The 18726-nt window shown below is 35.8% G+C and overlaps 4 protein-coding genes across 4 annotated transcripts; 1 reads left to right on the forward strand and 3 right to left on the reverse strand.

The window, feature by feature from the left end:
- The first annotated feature begins 160 nt into the window (after nucleotides 1-160).
- On the forward strand, nucleotides 161-2621 carry BNAA02G18180D. The gene has a single exon (XM_013838254.3). It carries the CDS (start codon nucleotides 264-266, stop codon nucleotides 900-902), a length of 639 nt encoding a protein of 212 aa, XP_013693708.1. The 5' UTR covers nucleotides 161-263; the 3' UTR covers nucleotides 903-2621.
- A 7557-nt stretch (nucleotides 2622-10178) lies between these two features.
- On the reverse strand, nucleotides 10179-11113 carry LOC111209037 (calcium-binding protein CML39-like). Its single transcript, XM_022708764.2, has one exon. The coding sequence runs from the start codon at nucleotides 10923-10925 to the stop codon at nucleotides 10413-10415; it is 513 nt and encodes a 170-aa protein (XP_022564485.1). The 5' UTR covers nucleotides 10926-11113; the 3' UTR covers nucleotides 10179-10412.
- A 2108-nt stretch (nucleotides 11114-13221) lies between these two features.
- On the reverse strand, nucleotides 13222-16193 carry LOC106412322. Its single transcript, XM_022695841.1, has 2 exons — nucleotides 13595-16193; nucleotides 13222-13532 (listed from the first exon to the last, which is right to left on the reverse strand). Exons 1-2 carry the CDS (start codon nucleotides 16191-16193, stop codon nucleotides 13222-13224), a joined length of 2910 nt encoding a protein of 969 aa, XP_022551562.1.
- Nucleotides 16194-17611: 1418 nt separating this feature from the next.
- Nucleotides 17612-18447, reverse strand: LOC106422576 (calcium-binding protein CML39-like). The gene has a single exon (XM_013863362.3). The coding sequence runs from the start codon at nucleotides 18232-18234 to the stop codon at nucleotides 17725-17727; it is 510 nt and encodes a 169-aa protein (XP_013718816.2). The 5' UTR covers nucleotides 18235-18447; the 3' UTR covers nucleotides 17612-17724.
- Nucleotides 18448-18726: the final 279 nt, after the last annotated feature.

Genomic DNA, 18726 nt, shown 5'->3' on the forward strand with positions numbered 1-18726 from the left:
TCACCTTGTAACACAAGAGTCAACTGACACAGCTAAGCAAACGCGTCAGCAACCGGTTTGAGAAAAGAAAGACAAACCGCGATTGGTTTTCGCTTCGTTTCCTTTTACATCAGCCGGTTAAGTAATGCTTACGTCACCATGATCTTCTATTTATATCCTTCGTAACCGACTCTGTTACTCACGCGTTATCTCTACACCTCTTTCTCTCTCTAAGTTGTTGATAACTCTCTCTCTCTCTCTCCCCCCTAGCGATCAGAATTCGAATGGGCCTTTGTGTATCCGTTGGTCGCAGCGACTGCGATTCATCGCCGACGGCTAAAATCGTGACGGTTAACGGCGATCTCCGGGAATACAATGTCCCGGTGTTAGCCTCTCAGGTTCTTGAAGCGGAATCTTCTTCATCTTCATCCTCGTCGCGGACTTCCTCTTACTTTCTATGTAACTCGGATTCTCTCTACTACGACGATTTCATCCCGGCGATCGAATCGGAGGAGTTTCTCCAGGCGGACCAAATCTACTTCGTTCTCCCAATCTCTAAACGCCAGTACCGTCTCACGGCGTCAGACATGGCGGCTCTCGCGGTGAAAGCCAGCGTCGCGATCGAGAAAGCCGCGGGGAAGAAGAATCGCCGTCGTAAGAGCGGGAGGATATCTCCGGTGATGATGTTGAATCAGCCTAACGAACGGAGCGTCGCTGTAAACAGAAGTGCAAACGAGACGATGATGGCACAAAAGGGAAAGGTGCTTAACAAAACGACACCGTTTAAGACTGCTAATACGAGCGGTTATTCCCGGTCCGGTTCGGTACGGAGATTTAAAAGATATGCATCGGTGGGAGCCAAGAAGCTTGCGGCTCGATCGATTAAAAGACTCTCGACCATCTACGAAGGAACCGTGTTTTAGATTTATATAAAACTTACATTTCAACGCTTTAATGCTTTTAACGTTTCAATGAAAACGATCTCTGTATATTTAACGTTTGCGCTTCGCTTTTGTGATATAATGTTTTCACATTTTGTTGTGTACCATAGTTTAGCCCTTAATTATAAACCAAATACGAATCACTCTGTTACGACTTTCATGAAGTTGCATTCTACATATACTAAAACATACTTTATGAGTAACATACTTTATGAGTAACTTAAGTTTGTTATATATATATAAAGACAATGGGCTAAAACCCGGTGCTTTCTCTCTCCTAACGCTCTAGATCTCAAAACGCCATTGTCATCGCCTCTGGTGTCCGGACGGCGCGTCCGAGCGCGTGCCGGTGCCGGAGGGCTTTCTCCTCTCAACTCTGTTTGCTTTTTGCTTCTCTGATCTTCTCGTGCTCTCCCCGCTTTGTTTCCGGCTCTGGTTTGGCATCCGTTATTGGCTTCTGTCGTCTGCTCGCGAAGATTGACGATTCCGGTGGTGGTTTAGCTCCTCGTGGAGCCGTGACGCGGTGTAGTGGTGCGGGTCGTGCTGGGGAAGTCGGTTTTTAGGGTTATGGTGAGCTCGTTTTTCCCTTACTCAAGCTCTCCGGTGTTCCATCGTCGTGGGGAGGATGTGAGGGTTCTTGTCACGGCTGGTCCGGTGGTGGTTCGTCACTACGGATCTATCGCGTCGTGCTCGTTCGGTTGAGGTGGTGGGTTTTTAGGGTCTCCTCGGGTCGGGGATATTCCGGTTCCTGCTTGCCGCAACCAAGAGTGCTCCGATCTCTGGATTAGGAGGCGAGTTTCGAGTCGGATGTAATCGTGGTGAAAGTGTCCGGTTTTGTTTCTTCGTGTGTGTGCTTCTGGTTCAATACGAGTGGTCGTCTATGGCCATTAGATGGTTCCTAGTTTGCTCAGCCTCTCTTTCGTTGCTCCCTCCTCTAGCATCCTGTTTTGATTGTCCGACGGTTTAGGCGACGGCCTGGCTTTAGGAGTTAAAGTCTCTTGTTCGTCATTGATGTTTATCTCCTTGGCTCTGGAGGTTGTTAGTTTGTGGTCAAGAAAAGTTCTTTGGTTCTCAAAGGCTTAGATGCTTAGGCGGTTCTCGGGAGTCATTAGCCGTCTTTGAGTCAGCGTCTTGTCCATGCTCACATCCGGGCACCGCGGTGTTGGTCTTGTTCCTCTGGCGGTGGTGTAGCTGGCTTTCTTGCGTTGGTTTTGAGACTTCTTTTCAGGTTGTGGCGATGGATACAACCCGTCTTTCTGCAGGTTTCGTAGACGGTTGAAGCGGGTGTTTGCTCGTTTTGGGATGCGGTTCAAGGCGTCGTGTGGCGTTTCATACATTCCGGCTTTGGTGGCGTTCGCAAGGCCTTGGTAAGTATTTGAATCTTCCCCTTCGATCGTTTTGAGCTTCATAGACAGAGAAAGTTGCAAGTTTGGTGGAGATCATCGGAAACTAGCTACTCCGGAGACGTCAAGGGAACTCCCGGCATCCTCGGCAACGAGGAGAACCTCACTTACCCGAGAATCACGTTGATGGTAGAGAACGGCTACCGATGTCGAAGGATTTCGAAAAACAAACTAGCGGAATGTGCCGGGTTTAGTGGGTGGACGAAGCTAGTATTGTAATAGATTAATTTCGACATTTTGTTCAAAACAAGCTTGTAGCCGTATCTGATTCCCGATTTATCGGGCAGATTTTATTTATAATACGTAATTAAAAAAAAAAAAAAAAAAAAAAAAAAAAAAAAAAAAAAAAAAAAAAAAAAAGTTTGTTATATATGGTCAGTTTGATATGAAAGCGTTTCAATCATGATTGTCATATAATAGTCATTAATCTATAGACACTGGTTTTCCTAGCATATCAAACTTAATATGAACTGAAGTTAAAAAAAAAAGGTACCATTCTTGATACACACATAGTATCTGTTTATGGTAAACGTAAATAGTTGATACTTGACCCATGTAAGATTTCAGAGTCTATAAGATATGTCGACTCAGAAAAAAAAAGTGTATAAGATATCATTATATTTTGCCATAGTCATATACTCATATAGATCAAACTGATCCATAGCTCACCAGTCACCAGTCTCATCGATTCGATGTTTGATTCTATTTTTAAAACATTGGAGGGAAAACTCTTAACATTTACACCAAAAAAAAAAAACATTGGAGGAAAAGAATATTGTATGGCCGGTGGTGTCTGAGAGCATCTTTAATATATTACAACTTGAGTAAATTTAAAATAAGTGGGTTCAAGCTTAATCTTACTTGATTTGAGGTAAAAAGATAATATCCTAACTAAAAATGGACTGATAAATATGATTTTTTAATTTTCAAATTTATAATTATAGTATAACAAAATTACGAGATAATTAGTCCAAAATAGAGTTCGGATAGAGAAAAAAAATTAAAGGAGAATTAAAAATTCTCTAAGTATAAACTCCATTTTAGGAAACATTAAACATAAAAGTAATGATTAATTAATAGCATGAGTTCATGATCTTATAATTCTTGAAAATTCCTACAAATGGAAATGTTGTAGAGAAGGTTAAAAAAAATAAAATACTTGGAGAGAAAGTTAGGAATCCCCTATATATTAAAAGAAAAACATTACAATATTTTAGTTATGACACATATAATCATTAGAATGCTTCTTAAAATCTCTAGAAAAATATGTTGGGTTCACTAAACATATATTATATATTTTTTATTAAACTAACCATAAAATTAATTAACAATCTACAATAAATAATTTTTATTTTTTCCTTAAATAAAAGTTACGAAATTACCAAAAGTGAATAAAATATCTATTTGACAATTAATGATTTTAATAATAAAGATTTGATAATAGTTTACATATATATCTTCCATTATTTTTATTGTTATATTATAAGAATAAATTAAACAATTATATTAAATATAAAATAAAAATTTAGATTTTTTTGTATATGTTATATTATGAATTTTTGAAAACGACTATACATTACGAAAACTGTTAAAAGTACCACATTAAAAAAATTGTGATCTATAGTTTAAAATATTTGTTATAATAAAATACAAATGATCATAAAACCATACGAATAAAAATCATATTTAATAGATATTTAAATTAATATACATAGGGCTTATGACATGATATAATTATGAATGAACGATCAAAATTAATATTTCAATGATTATTAGAATATATTTATTTCATCCCGCGCATAGGTAATTACCTAGTTCAAATGTTAAAAGTTATCTATTGTTGTGGTGTGGGACTTGAAAGATATAAAATGGAAACTTTGGCTGCTTTAGTCGAAAAGTATAATTAAAATCAAGTTAAGTTTTTGACTTTTGATATATAGTCAGTCTTTAGACTTTTTAATGTAGTACTGTCATGTATAAATAAAACAATTAATTAACAAACACGTTTTCTCAAAAAGTATGTAGTAATTACTCAAGGATGAACCGATATTTGATTTCTCATTTGGGAATATATGCATACACATTACACACACACACATATATTATATATATATATATAACCTCGAAATCATAAGTAATTAACTATTATGAATCAGTTAAACGATAGTTTGATTTCCCGGTAAATATTTGTTTATTCAGCCAAGCAACCTGCAGTGAAAATTCATCTTCTTTTAATGTGTGGGCAGGCCTGTGTGTGGTTCATTGATCTCAGACTTATGATAGTGTCAAAGTAAGGCTATCAAAGTCACCTGATATATAAATATCAAACAAGTTTTCTGAAAAATAAGTTAGAAAAACTGGAAATCGGTGTGAACCCTAAGATTATAACTATTCTTATGTTGGATAAAGAAAAAATAGCTTGACGTTCCGGCTAGCCGCCGATAAGACGTGTAAGTCCCTGACAATGACATACTATATCTGGCGAGGGCAACATTTGGTCTTCTTATTTTCTTAGTTGAAGAGTCGATCAGTATGAATGCGTGATATATGTATGTGGTCACGGTGTTGCCATTTGTGTTACTTGGTGCGGTTTTTGAAAACCACATGTAAAATATCACGAAACAGATTCAAATATTCATCATTGGCCTATTATTAACAAACGCAATAACTCTTTTATTTTTCAAAAAAGAGAGAAAATAAAGCTTCATTTTTCTTACTTTTGACAACATTTGGTTGTGTTGATGTGTCTATGCATGCATAAGGCGATAAAAGGTCAATGCGGAATTGCGGACCATTGAGTTGTTATTGCCTTATTGGTAGTGTACCAAAAATATTTGGCCTTATTCTGGGAGGCGGTTATTATTGTCTGTTAAATTCCTTTTCAGTTTTTTTTTTGGTTATACCTTTATTTGACCTTGTTGTCTTTTGTTGAAATTAATTATATTGTTTTGAAAAATTCAATTGTCAACACAAAATAGATTGATTTGAATATTTCAATTCGATTCTTGCATATGATTATTTTGTTATTAAAAGTATCACGAATTAAACTATATGTTAAGTATTAACTAGACTTTCTTTAATTTAAACATATGTGTGGGTATTGGAAATACAAACTATCACATTCTCAATCATATTGGCTATGGACATCACACAAAAGAATACTATCCTAGTAATTTTCATTTGAATGTATGTTCAATACATATGATCAATGAGATTAGTTTCAAAACAATATGAATAATTTTTTTGTGAAGTATGACGGCTAGACACATATGGACTACCGTAGTACCGTGAAGAGACCTCGATCTTGTTACGGCCTTTCATTTTATTCTTTGTTTAATTCGTATACGTTAAATCATGAAATCTTCTACAACCCACACTAAATTAAAACACGTCTACAAGGGATAAATTCCGGATGATTTATCACATGGTAATATTATCATTGAAAACTATATATCGAGTTTGCATGTCCTAATCAAATATGTAAACACAATGAGAGAGAAGTTGACACAGAAATGGGTTGAGGTTTTTCAATCAATGTATCTATAACCAAACGTTTTCAATAAGATATTAGATTTTGACCCGCGCTTAAAAGCGCAGAATTTTTTTATTGATAAACTTATTGTTTGTTAGTTCACTAATATGTTTAAAGCTACGCGTTCGGTTTCGATTCAGTTCTTTTTAGGGTTCTAGTTCGGTTTCGATTCGATTTTTGATTTTTGATTTTTCTTATTCAAGAAATATAGAAACTGTTTAGTTATTTATAAGTTTGAGTTTGGTTTCGGTTAGTTGTTTTGGTTTTTAATTTGTTTTAGATACCAATTTTAAAAACATGTTAAAATCTTGAGTTCAATTCGGTTCTGGTTTAGTTCTCGCTTTAAGGATAATCTTAAATAATTCAGGTAAAAGTCATATTTTTATTTTTGGATGAAATATCAGATAATTCAGATAAATTTAAATATTTCTTATAAGAAATTTGACTGGTTCAGTTTTTTTAGTATTAATAATTCACATTCTTATTCACATTTTTGAGTGATTCACATTTTTTTAGTATTAAGTATACTATTGTACAGATGAAAACATTTGTGATTGTTATAGCGATTTTGCATCTTGTGTGGATGTGAAGTATTAACGAACCTATATTGATTGAACCATTTTATTAAGGGGAATTAGTTGAACCATTTTGTAAATATATTAAGGTAGATAAAATTTCACTGACCATATATTTTATACAGCAGTATATGTATTTATTATTTTCAGGATTTAGAGCTTAGGATCCTTCCACATATACACATTGAGAGACACTGCTCTAAGGTTGACAAATATATAATTGTAAATCATTTTAATATAAACTTCATGGACTATATGCAAATATAAAAATCAATATTGTTAAACTTGTGTATTCAGTAGGTCTGATATGTGTCTGATATGTGTATTTTTAGTTCAACCAGTCAAAACTATGTGAAATCGTGAACCATAAATTGTTAAAACCGTAAGTAAATATTTTCTGATTGCATAGTCTATATGTCATGTGTTTAAATAATGATAGTCCACTCGTGAATCTCACAATGTTTTGTTTACATGAAAGAAATGAGTATTATTTATTATTAATTAATATATAGCTAATTATCTTTTAGGCTATATTGTAGATATGATCGGCAAATGTATAAGTATCACAGATGGCTTTGATTCATGTCACAAAAATTTAAAATATTTTATTTAAGGTAAATCTAAGAAAATTTAGGAAATTTAGTTATACCACCTATTAAATTGATTAAATCATTGTTAAAAAAATATATAGTAATATATTGTTAGTATAAATTTAAGATAAGATCAAAATATTAATAATCTAATTAAAGGGTCTAACAACCTTTTATAAGTAAATTTTTCAAGATTACTTTCCTTTTAATAGTATAGATACACTGTCATTTCATCAGCTTAATAGTAAATTAGTTGATTTTGAATTTTAGACACAAAAGGAGAGAGGATTTGACTTTTAGCTGTCTTCTTGTTCATACTCCCGTAAAATGGCGACGAAATGGCAGTGATTGGAAATAGTGTGATACGTAAGTTCATTTTGGCACATTTTTCGTCTCTGTATCGCATGAGAAATAGTGTGATAGAGTGGGCATTTGTAATCAGCTTATCTGAGTAGCTTTTTTTTTCTTTAATATTTGAGTAGCTTCTTAACTCATTCACGCTCAGAACATCTCTGTCCTCACTCCGTATTTACTTTAAAATAAAATAAAAAATAGAGTAAAAAACAAAAAAAATATAGGGTAATTCTTTTAAATATACATTTTCAAGTTTTTGTCACAATAATAGACTTCAAAAACTAAAATAACCAAAATAACATTTTTTTTTTGAATTTTTTTTTTGAATTTGAAATTCTATCCCAAAACCCTACTCCTAAAGTCTAAACTCTAAACCCTAAACCCCACCCCTTAACTCTAAACTCTAATTTCTAGATTAATTAACCCTAGGCGTATAACTGTATATTTATTTTTTTTATAAAATATTTAAGTCTATTTTGGTTATTTTTATTTTTAAGGTCTATATTTGTGACAAAAAGTTTTTTAAGTCTATACTAGGGAATTTCTCAAAAATATAAGCATTATTCTATAAATAGAATAATCTTTTATTCTTTGTTCATTTTTCCATTTCACATTCTATTTTGGAGTAAAATATGAGTAAGAATGAAGATGCTTTCAGCCTCGAAAACCGCTACTCAAGACCGGCTTTGAAATTTATAGGTCATAAGCGTTTAGTAAGAGAATCTCCAATGTATTATCCATTTTTTACTCTAAAATAGTGCAACACCAAAATGAAGTTGTGTTTTACTCCAATGTGTTACTCTATTTTCTACTCCAAAAATAAATTAAAAAATGATTCCATTTTTGTAATTAATAATTGTTAGTAATGCCTTCTACTTATAAAAATATACCAAGTAACCCTAATTATCTTATGTTTACAAAACTTCTATGAAAATTTAATTTATTTAAATTAAATATTTATTATTAAAATGTACAATAAATCATTAAACTATGTAAGATAACATATATTTTGGTTCAACATTGAGTACTTATTTTATATTATTTTTATTTACCAGATTATTAAATAATTTATTTTGTATTATCGTTTACTTATATTATTTATGCTTTTTCATTAATTATTATTTTATGTATCTTTTATGTAAAATTATTAAATAATCTCTTGTGGAATATCATATTTATGTTGTTGTATTATTTTTAAATATTATTTAAATATGAAATAAAAATATTAAAAATTTAAAAGACTATTTTATAATTAAAAAAATTCAACTCCGAAATGGAGTAATAGTTAGAGTGAGGTTAGAGTAGATTTTACTCCAAAATTATGTTTAGAGTAATAAGGTTTATGTAAACTTCAAAAAATTTGGGAGTCAAGATTAATATTCACTGAGATATGTGGTGTCATGCCGCTATTTATTCGTTTATGTATTTACTCTCTAGTCTCTAGGCTGCTGAGATGCGTACGTGGACTGGAAATCTCAGAGGAAGTTCAAGGCAGTTTACAGACAAAGGTTCAATTTTTTTACAAGTGACTGAATATAATCTTTGAACTATTTAAAGATTTTTCGAGTTGTCTACGACTCATATATACACCTATAATACAATAATGGTAGTAAAGTTGTTAAGCTTATATATGCCAGTTGTATATGTCAGTTGTGAATCGAAACTTTGTTCATATATAGATGTTAGTATTCATTAGATAGTTTATGGCACAAGTCAGGTATAAACTGTCATAACAAATATAATGTGGTGGCTAAGTGTTTATGTCTACTTTTTCACTTTTTTGTGGAGATGTATGGATTGATTGGTTGGGCTGTAACTGTAAAAAATTTACTTTAGAATTTAATCCTTATAATTTTTTGATTTAGCTTTAAGGAATGTAGCTTTAAAATTTCTTACAGCTAAAAAGATGGAGGTTTAGAAAATAATATTTTTACAACCATTTTTTGTGTGTTTTTGCAGTAGCTTTAGTTTTTGGTTGTAACTTTAGAAACTAAGATAAAACATAATTGATAGTATTTTAGGCTGTAAATGAAAATTAAAGCTAAAGTCATTTTCTACAGCTCAACCAATTACCCCGTAGTATTTGGTAATTAATTGATAGAGAGCTGGGGCATACATATTAATTGTGAGCTTAGGACATTTCCAACCCACTAATTTTTTCGCTCCAAATAAAGTATGTAGTAAAAAATGTTTCAATTGCACTTTATTTTTCACTCCAAAAAAAAGTAATCTAATTTTTGTTCGTTCATTATTCTATTATACAGTAAAAAATAGAATGAATTGAAACATTTTTACTCTGTATTCTATTTTAGAGAAAAAATGAAGTTTTACATTGGAGATGGTATTAGTCTTATGGCTTCGTTGATTATAAATGAATTGATGTGTTATATAAGCTGGCATTTAATTGATGTGTTTTATAGTACCATGGACGGTAGAATAACGTGAGTTGTTATCAAATTTGTCATAGAGATATGTTCATTTATTTTATATTTTAGTATTAGACTATGAGATGATATGAGGATCCGATAGATCAAACCCGGTCTTACAAAATAAGTGTAGTTAGTTGGACCTACGCTCACGTCTCAAATAGGTTTATTGGCCTAATAAACCATTCCCTATTTGTGGTTTAATAATGAGCGAAACACAGTATATGACCTAAATTTGATTTTTGTAATAATACAATACACGGGTCTCTGATTAAAAAGTGGATTCCTTGCTTTGTCGGTCTATTGTGTTCTGTTTTTTTTTCGGTGTTCTAAAAGTTTGTTTAGGCGGTAAATCATGTCTAAACGAAACAATTTTTCAAATTTTTTTTTTTGTAAATCAGTGTTTTTTTTTGTAAGAAAAAAAGTGGTCTAGTGGATTCTTAGCGATTCTTTGAACATTTTTTTCCCTTTTGGATGCTTCGTCATGTAGTTTTTGAAATAAGAACCAAAATGGAATATGATTCATGTACATTGAATAAAAGACATGTTTATTGATTGCATATATCATATTTACAGCAATAAAGCCACAACAACAATGGATGGGCCAATTCTTTAACGCATCATCATATGAGCAAACTCATCAAAACTTAAAACTCCATCATCATTAAGATCAAAAACTTTGATCATAACCCTACAATCATCATTCGTTCTTAACTCACCAAGCTTCATCAGCATAGTCTTCAAGCTTCTAGGAGTAATACAATCTTCACTTTCATCAATATACATTCTAAACGCTTCCAGCATCTTCCTCTTCTTCTCTTCCTCTGTAAACTCATCACCACTCCCTTTGATTAACTGAGCAAACTCCTCAAAATCCAACATCCCATCTCCATCTATATCAGACAGTTTAACCACAACTTTGGCTTCTTCATCAGAAAGTTGCTCTCCTAATGTATTAAAACTCTTCGTAAGCTCTTCTACAGAGATTCTACCGTCTCTGTTAGCATCCATGTAAGCAAAGACAGCTTGCAATTCTCTTATATTGTCATCACCATTCTTGAATGAGGACAGTCTCTCGCAGAGTTTAGTTAAAGATGAAGATAACCGACGATGAGTAGTCTTCATTAGGACAAGAAACAAAAGTTAATGCTACAAGTTTTCTTCTTGTTTTTGGTGTAAGAACTGAATGAGGAAATGGTCTGAATGGTTTCTCTCTATATATATAGGTTTTTTTGAGTTTCAAGAATAGACTGGGACTTAATAAAAAAAAGAACATAAACGTAGCAAATGTGGGAGATTGAGAAAACAAATATTATTAGACTTGAGATCTAGAAGATAACGTATTATTAGTCTTAGATCTGTAGTAAAGAAAAGATATATTACTTACAAGTTTCATCATCTATGTTTAAAACACGTTTTTTAATTTACAAATTAGGATTAAGAAATGGTATAAGATTTGTTGACTGCCACTTGTCTTTTATCAGTGAATACGCATGTGGTCTTTCTCACTAATCTATCATTGAGACCTCTGAAGAAGCTACCTGATGTTTTAACGTGGCTGGGTTTCTCATTTCTCAATGTATTTTTGGTTTTAATGATCTCCCTATGGCCTTTCTAATAGAGCGGAAGTAACCAAAAGTAACCGATAATGCGAAGGTAACGTTGAATTCTGCGAATGCCCGTTATCTAAGTCTTCTTAAGTCTGTTGAATTCTCAAAGAATGCCCATAAGTAAGGTTTAAGAGTTGTTTAACACAAAGCTCTAAGTTTTATAAATCAATAATCAAAAGTCGTGTCTCTTACAATTCAAGAGATCACTATATATATAACCTATGAAAAGTCCTAAGTCCTTAGGGATTAGAATCTAATCTTGTATCCTTAAGTCTTAATCCTAATCTTTAAGTTTAAGCTAATGTTTATCTAAAACAAAAGAAAAGGAAACTATGAAACCAAACCTAATCGAAATAGGATGCTATGCTGCATCAGGTCCCCTCCCGTACGAGCGATTCGTCCACGAATCCAGAAAGGATGTTATCGTCAGGTTCATACTTGAAAAGGTGCTTGACGTTGAAGACGTCGGCCGTATGGACGTGGGGAGGTAAAGCTAGGCGATAGGCATTAGCATTTATCCGTTCAACAACCGCCACTGGTCCTATCTTCCTATCTTTCAGTTTGTTGTATTGACCTATAGGAAACCGGTCTTTAGTTAGAACAGCCCACAGTTGGTCGCCCACTTGAAAATTCACCTCGCGTCGATGCTTATCCGCGGCTCTTTTGTACTTAATAGCAGTGCCCTGAAGATTGTCCTGGGCGCGAGCATGCACCACCGACAGCTCGTCAATGAGCTCCACTGCCCGACCATGGAACTCTCCTGGTTGAGGCAAAGTCGACAAAGCCAAAGGCCCACGCGGAACGAACCCGTAGACGACTTTAAAAGGACTGAAGCCCAGCGATCGGTTATGTGCATGGTTGTGTGCAAACTCTGCTTGACATAGAACTGAATCCCACGACCTGAGGTTATCCCCCACCAAGCATCTCAACATGTTTCCCAAAGAGCGATTGACAACTTCAGTTTGTCCATCAGTTTGAGGAAGATATGCCGAACTCATATCCAACTTCGTTTTGAAATGCTTCCAAAGCGATTGCCAAAAATGACTAATGAACCAAGAATCGCGATCAGAAACTATAGACTAGGGAAGGCCGTGTAGACGATAGATTTCGCGAAAGAACAATTGGGCCACTTGCACTGCGTCTGTTGTCTTTCGACACAGAATAAAGTGAACCATCTTGGAGAAGCGATCAACGACGACGAAGATCGAATCGTTCCCGCGTTGAGTCCGCGGTAAGCCAAGAACAAAGTCCATGCTAATGTCGCTCCACGGCTGCGTCGGTATAGGCAAAGGCAAGTACAAGCCGGCGTTAGAGGCATGATCCTTACCGCGCTGACAAGTAGTACAACGGGACACAAATCTTTCAACGTCTCGTCGTAACGTCGGCCAAAAATAGGAGTCGGTAACAAGCTTCAAAGTACGATCACGGCCCACATGGCCCTCATTATGCAATTCCTGAATAATCTGTAATCGTAAACTGCATGCTGGTACACAGACGCGATTGTTTTTGAAGATGAACCCGTCGATGAAAGAAAAATCTGAATGAACCCCATGTGTTAGATCCATCCAGACTGACGAAAAGTACGGATCCGTTGGGTATAAGTCTGCAAAGCATTCGAACCCTGGAATGGAAACGCGTAACGTGGAGACCAAGGCATGACGTCGGCTCAAGGCATCAGCAACTTTATTAAGTTTACCAGACTGGTGCTTGATAACAAACGTAAATTGCTGTAAATAAGCAGTCCACGAAGCATGGCGAGATGAAATTTTATCCTGCGACCCTAAATACTTCAAGGCCACATGATCGGTGAACTAGATGAACTCCTTATGCGCCAGATAGTGGCGCCAATGCTTGACAGCTTGAACAATTGCGTAGAACTCAACGTCGTACGTGCTGTAACGACCGCGAGCTCCTGCTAGTTTTTCGCTATAGAACGCGACAGGTCGTCCATGCTGACTGAGAACCGCCCCAACCCCTAACTTTGATGCATCACAGTGCAGCTCAAAAGGAGAATTGAAATCGGGCAGCACTAGTATAGGAGCCGAAGTAAGCTTGTCTTTAATGGTGGAAAATGCTATCGATGCCTCCGTGGTCCAAGTAAACGACACGCCCTTCATACAATCTGTTATTGGGGCATTATAGTACTGAAATTGTGTATGAAACGTCGATAGAACGATGCTAGACCATGGAAGCTCCGAATCTCTGTAATTGTGGTCGGTGTAGGCCATGAGGCCACGGCTTCTACCTTCTGTGGATCCACCCTTAAACCCGTAGATGACACCACGTAGCCTAAGAATAAAACTTCTGATGCACCGAACTCGCACTTGTGTTTAGCAATGTATAACTTTTCTTTGCGCAATGCTAAGAGCACATCTCTCAAATGGCTCATATGTTCGTCAAGTGTAGTGCTGAAGATGAGTATATCGTCAAAATAGACGACAACAAAACGTCCAATAAAGGGACGGAGGGCCTGATTCATGACGCGCATAAATGTGCTTGGTGCGTTTGAAAGCCCGAAAGGCATGACCAACCATTCAAACAGACCTTCCCGCGTTTTAAAAGCTGTCTTCCATTCATCTCCTGGACGAATGCGAATCTGATGGTAACCGCTTTTCAGGTCCAATTTGGTGAAGATAGATGCTTTGCCGATTTGATCTAGAAGATCATCCAGTCTTGGTATTGGGAACCTGTACCGGGTTGTTATTTTGTTGATAGCTCGACTGTCCACACACATATGCCAAGAGCGGTCTTTCTTTGGGATTAATAACGCTGGAACTGCGCAAGGACTCAAACTCTCTCGTATGTACCCTCTGACAAGGAGTTCCTCCACTTGCCGACGAAGTTCCTCGTGTTCCTCAGGACTCATACGGTAGTGTGCGCGATTGGGTAGAACCGCGTTGGGCACCAGATCAATATGATGTTGTATGTCCCGTAGAGGTGGTAGTCCAGCCAGTAATTCTTCTGGAAATAGGTCATCGAATTCGTGAAGAATAGATGAGAAAGCCGGCGGGCACGGTTGCTGTGTAACCGGTGGTGGAGTGACGGCAACCAATGCAAATAGGGGGCGGGACTCACGCAGTTCTTGTTCAAATTGCGATCGGGAGATTACCATCAAGCTTTTCTTTGGTGACGGCTGATTGTTGGTGCTCGAGCTCGCCTGATCCGTCTCTGGCGTCGGTAGCAGTGTAATCTTTCGACCTTCAAACATAAACGAGTTCGTGTTTGTTTTACCGTTGTGTATGACCTCTCTGTCGTATTGCCATGGTCGCCCAAGTATGATATGTGACACATCCATAGGGGCGATATCACAATATAAATTATCTTTATAGAAGGAACCGATAGAGAGAGTTAATAATGCTCGCTGAGACACATAAACTTCTGCGCCGGTTTGCATCCATAGCAATCGGTAAGGATGAGAGTGAGCTTCTGCCGTGAGTGCTAGTTTGCGGACAGCTTCTTCAGATACTACATTCGCTGAACATCCTGAATCGATAACAAAGCGACAAACTTTGCCTTTGACCGTAGAAGTCGAAGTAAATAGAGACGTTCGTTGCCATGCTTCGGTGGTTTTGGGGGCGAAACAGTTGCGGCGTAACATGAGTAATGTGCCTGTATCTCCCTGAACTTGTTCTTCGTCAACCTCTTCGCATTGTTCGTCGTAATCGTCATAAATAGGTTCGTCAACACACTCTCGATCAGTAGCCATTAGACCACGACGTCCCGCATGAGGACATGCTGTTTGTATATGTCCTCTCTCGCCACAGGTGAAGCACCGAAGGGCGTTAGGTCGCGAAGGACGAGCGTCGGCTGCTGCTGCGACGGGTTCTGTTGTGCGTGCGTTCGAACGCTGGCCAGTTGAGTTTGTTGTAGCTGTGGTGGAATTGGAGTCATCAGCGGGCGTTGTATTACGTGGGCGATTGTTTCCTGTCCATTGGTTAGCTCCTAGACGTGTTTGTTGTTCGACCAGCACAGCTCTTTGGCGTGCTTCTGCGACGGAGCTCGGATCGAACTGGTGTAGCATGTTCTGTAGTTGAGGACGGAGACCTGTGATAAAGCGAGCTACAAGCTGGTCCTCGGAGTCATGAATATCCATACGCGTAAGCATCTGATAGAATTCATTAGCATACTCTTCGACGGTACGTGGTCCTTGTCGAATATTGTGGAATTTCTGGAATAGGAGACGCTCAAAGTTATATGGTATGAATGTTTTGCGCATATGTTTTTTTAACTTGTCCCACTCCTGAATCTTTTCTTTTCCACGGCGAGTCCGTGTTAACTTAACTTGATTCCACCAAGATGCGGCGTGACCGCAGAATCGAGTTGCTACATAAGAGACTTGTTTGTTTGCCGGAACCTCCTTGAACTCTAGGAATTCGTCGGCGGCCACAAACCAGTCAAGTAAGTCTTCTGGCTGCGAGCCACCATGATACTCGGGGATATCTAGTTTGATACCCGTAGACCATCGTGAGTCGTCGTCATTCCGGCGCTGGTGCTGACGGTTTTGAGGTGGATGCCGATGTTGGTTATTATCGCCGAAGGGATTGGCCAGATCGTCATCATCGTCGTCATCACGTACTTCGAAAACAGGGTTGTTGTTGTGGCGTTGCCGAGGAGCTGCGGGGGCATTGTCCGCTGCATTTGCTGCAAGGGCGGCTTGTACGCCAGCTTGAACTCCGGTCTGAATTGCTTCAGCCAAGGTTCGTCTCATATTATCTTGAAAATTCTCCTGAAAGTCTTCCAGGAATTGCTGCATCTGTGTCCACTCGTTTGGACGAGGAGCCATTGAAATCGAAGATCGATAATCACGTATAGAAACGTAATTAAAAGGTCTCTGATACCAACTAATAGAGCGGAAGTAACCAAAAGTAACCGATAATGCGAAGGTAACGTTGAATTCTGCGAATGCCCGTTATCTAAGCCTTCTTAAGTCTGTTGAATTCTCAAAGAATGCCCAGAAGTAAGGTTTAAGAGTTGTTTAACACAAAGCTCTAAGTTTTATAAATCAATAATCAAAAGTCGTGTCTCTTACAATTCAAGAGATCACTATATATATAACCTATGAAAAGTCCTAAGTCCTTAGGGATTAGAATCTAATCTTGTATCCTTAAGTCTTAATCCTAATCTTTAAGTTTAAGCTAATGTTTATCTAAAACAAAAGAAAAGGAAACTATGAAACCAAACCTAATCGAAATAGGATGCTATGCTGCATCACTTTCTCACCAAGGCAAGTAAAAAAACTGGTACCCGAAATCGGAATCAAACTATAACCGAAACCAAATCCGTATCCGTATCTGATCCGAAGTTCAAACTAGTGAACGGATTCTGTAGTATGATATAAAACATATATGAATCCAAAGTGTTTTTAACAAAACCATGATTGGTAAAACATAAAACACCAGAAAATAAAAAAAATATTAAAGAAAAAACCCGAAAATCCGATCCAAAAGATCTGTATTAGTATTCGAAATAAGTATTTAAAACTTAGATAAACAATTTACATACTCAATTTCATTTTTATTTTGATACAAGGTAATTTTTCCATGATCATACACGGAAAATATTTGTAAGATATATAATTTATAATAGTTAATTTATATTTTATTTTACTTTAAATAAGTGTTAGATATTTTTGTAATTATATGTATGAAAAATATAAGGGTTTTTAAACAAACATCTGATTCTGGTTATAAATATATGGATCGATTCAATTATTTTGGGTATTTTAGATTGCAATTATTTATCTCAACTGAACCATAATTATTAAATAATTTTAAATAGGCTAAAATCATATTAATTATATTAGTTACATTTAATTTGGTTTATAATCTTGGATATATAATATATTTTTGTAAAATCATGTAGAAAAGTAAAATTTTAAATAATATATAGAGATAATATCTAAATATAAATTTTTAAATCTTAAATAATTACATAAAATACTCAATTTTATATTTATTTGATATAATATCTAAAAATATTTAAACACAAACATAAATAACCAGAATCATAAATAAGTATAATTACAAAATGAGTTTTGACATGAGTTACAAATTATATATGACTCCGAAGTATTATTCGTCGAACGAGACATATTACTAGAATAATACCCGAAAGGAGCATATAGGAGGCTGAACTAAAAAACCTGACCTGAACTTCCATGCCTAGAGACACACTTGAAAATTATAATTAGAATGATGTGTTTATTGCTTGCAAAGTCCATATTTACAGCAAATTACAGCCAGCAAACAAACAAGAAAAACAGAAAAAGACTTGACAACAAGTAAAGCCACAACAACAATGGATGGGCTGATTCTTTAACGCATCATCATAAGAGCAAACTCATCAAAGCTTAAAACTCCATCATCATTAAGATCAAAAGCCTTGATCATCACTACACAATCATCACTCGTTCTTGACTCACCAAGCTTCATCAGCATAGTCTTCAAGCTCTTCGGAGTAATACAATCTTCACCTTCATCAATATACATCCTAAACGCTTCCATCATCTTCCTCTTCTGCTCTTCCTCTGTAAACTCATCATTCCCTTTGATTAGCTGAGAAAACTCTTCAAAATCTAACATCCCATCTCCATCTATATCAGATAGTTTAACAGCAGCTTCAGCTTCTTCATCAGAAAGTTGATCTCCCAATGTGTTGAAACTCTTCTTAAGCTCTTCTGCAGAGATTCTACCGTCTCTGTTTGCATCCATGTAAGCAAAGACAGCTTCTAAGTCTCTTATATTGTCCTCACCATTCCTGAATGAGGACAGTCTCTCGTAGAGTTTAGTGAAAGATGAAGATAACTGACGTTGAGAAGTCTTCATGAGGAAAAGAAAAAAAAGTTACGCTACAAGTTTTCTTCTTCTTTTTATGATGTAAGAATATCTCATTGGTCTTAATGGTTTCTCTTTATATATAGTTTGTTTCTAGTTCCAATAATAGAATGAGAGTTAATAAAAAAAGAAAATGAAACGTATCAAACGTGTGAGATTCAGAAAACAAATATAATTAAACTTCAGATTTAGAAGAAAACGTATTATTAGTCTTTAGATCTGTAATAAAGAAAAAGATAATATTACTTACAGGTTTCATCCTCTATGTTTAAAACACGTTTTTTAATATAGGAATTAGGATTATGAATACAGATTTGTTGACTGCCACTTGTCTTTTATCAGTGAATAAGCATGTGGTCTTTCTCACTAATCTATCATTGAGACCTCTGAAGAAGCTACCTGATGTTTTAATGTGGATTGCTTTCTCATTCTCAGCGTACTTTTGGTGGTTAATTGATCTCAATGGTGAGTGCTAAGGCTGGG

This window comes from Brassica napus, chromosome A2 (assembly GCF_020379485.1).
Source record: "Brassica napus cultivar Da-Ae chromosome A2, Da-Ae, whole genome shotgun sequence".
Classification (NCBI taxonomy): Eukaryota; Viridiplantae; Streptophyta; class Magnoliopsida; order Brassicales; family Brassicaceae; genus Brassica; species Brassica napus.

What these genes read in the sequence shown, in the direction of transcription:
- LOC111209037 (XM_022708764.2), bottom strand. Translation starts at nt 10,925, where the DNA reads ATGAAGACTACTCATCGTCGGTTATCTTCATCTTTAACTAAACTCTGC.
- BNAA02G18180D (XM_013838254.3), top strand. Translation starts at nt 264, where the DNA reads ATGGGCCTTTGTGTATCCGTTGGTCGCAGCGACTGCGATTCATCGCCG.
- LOC106412322 (XM_022695841.1), bottom strand. Translation starts at nt 16,193, where the DNA reads ATGGCTCCTCGTCCAAACGAGTGGACACAGATGCAGCAATTCCTGGAA. An exon ending in AGAGATTCGGAGCTTCCATG is followed by an intron (nt 13,533 to 13,594) that starts GTCTAGCATCGT and finishes CCCCAATAACAG; the next exon opens with ATTGTATGAAGGGCGTGTCG.
- LOC106422576 (XM_013863362.3), bottom strand. Translation starts at nt 18,234, where the DNA reads ATGAAGACTTCTCAACGTCAGTTATCTTCATCTTTCACTAAACTCTAC.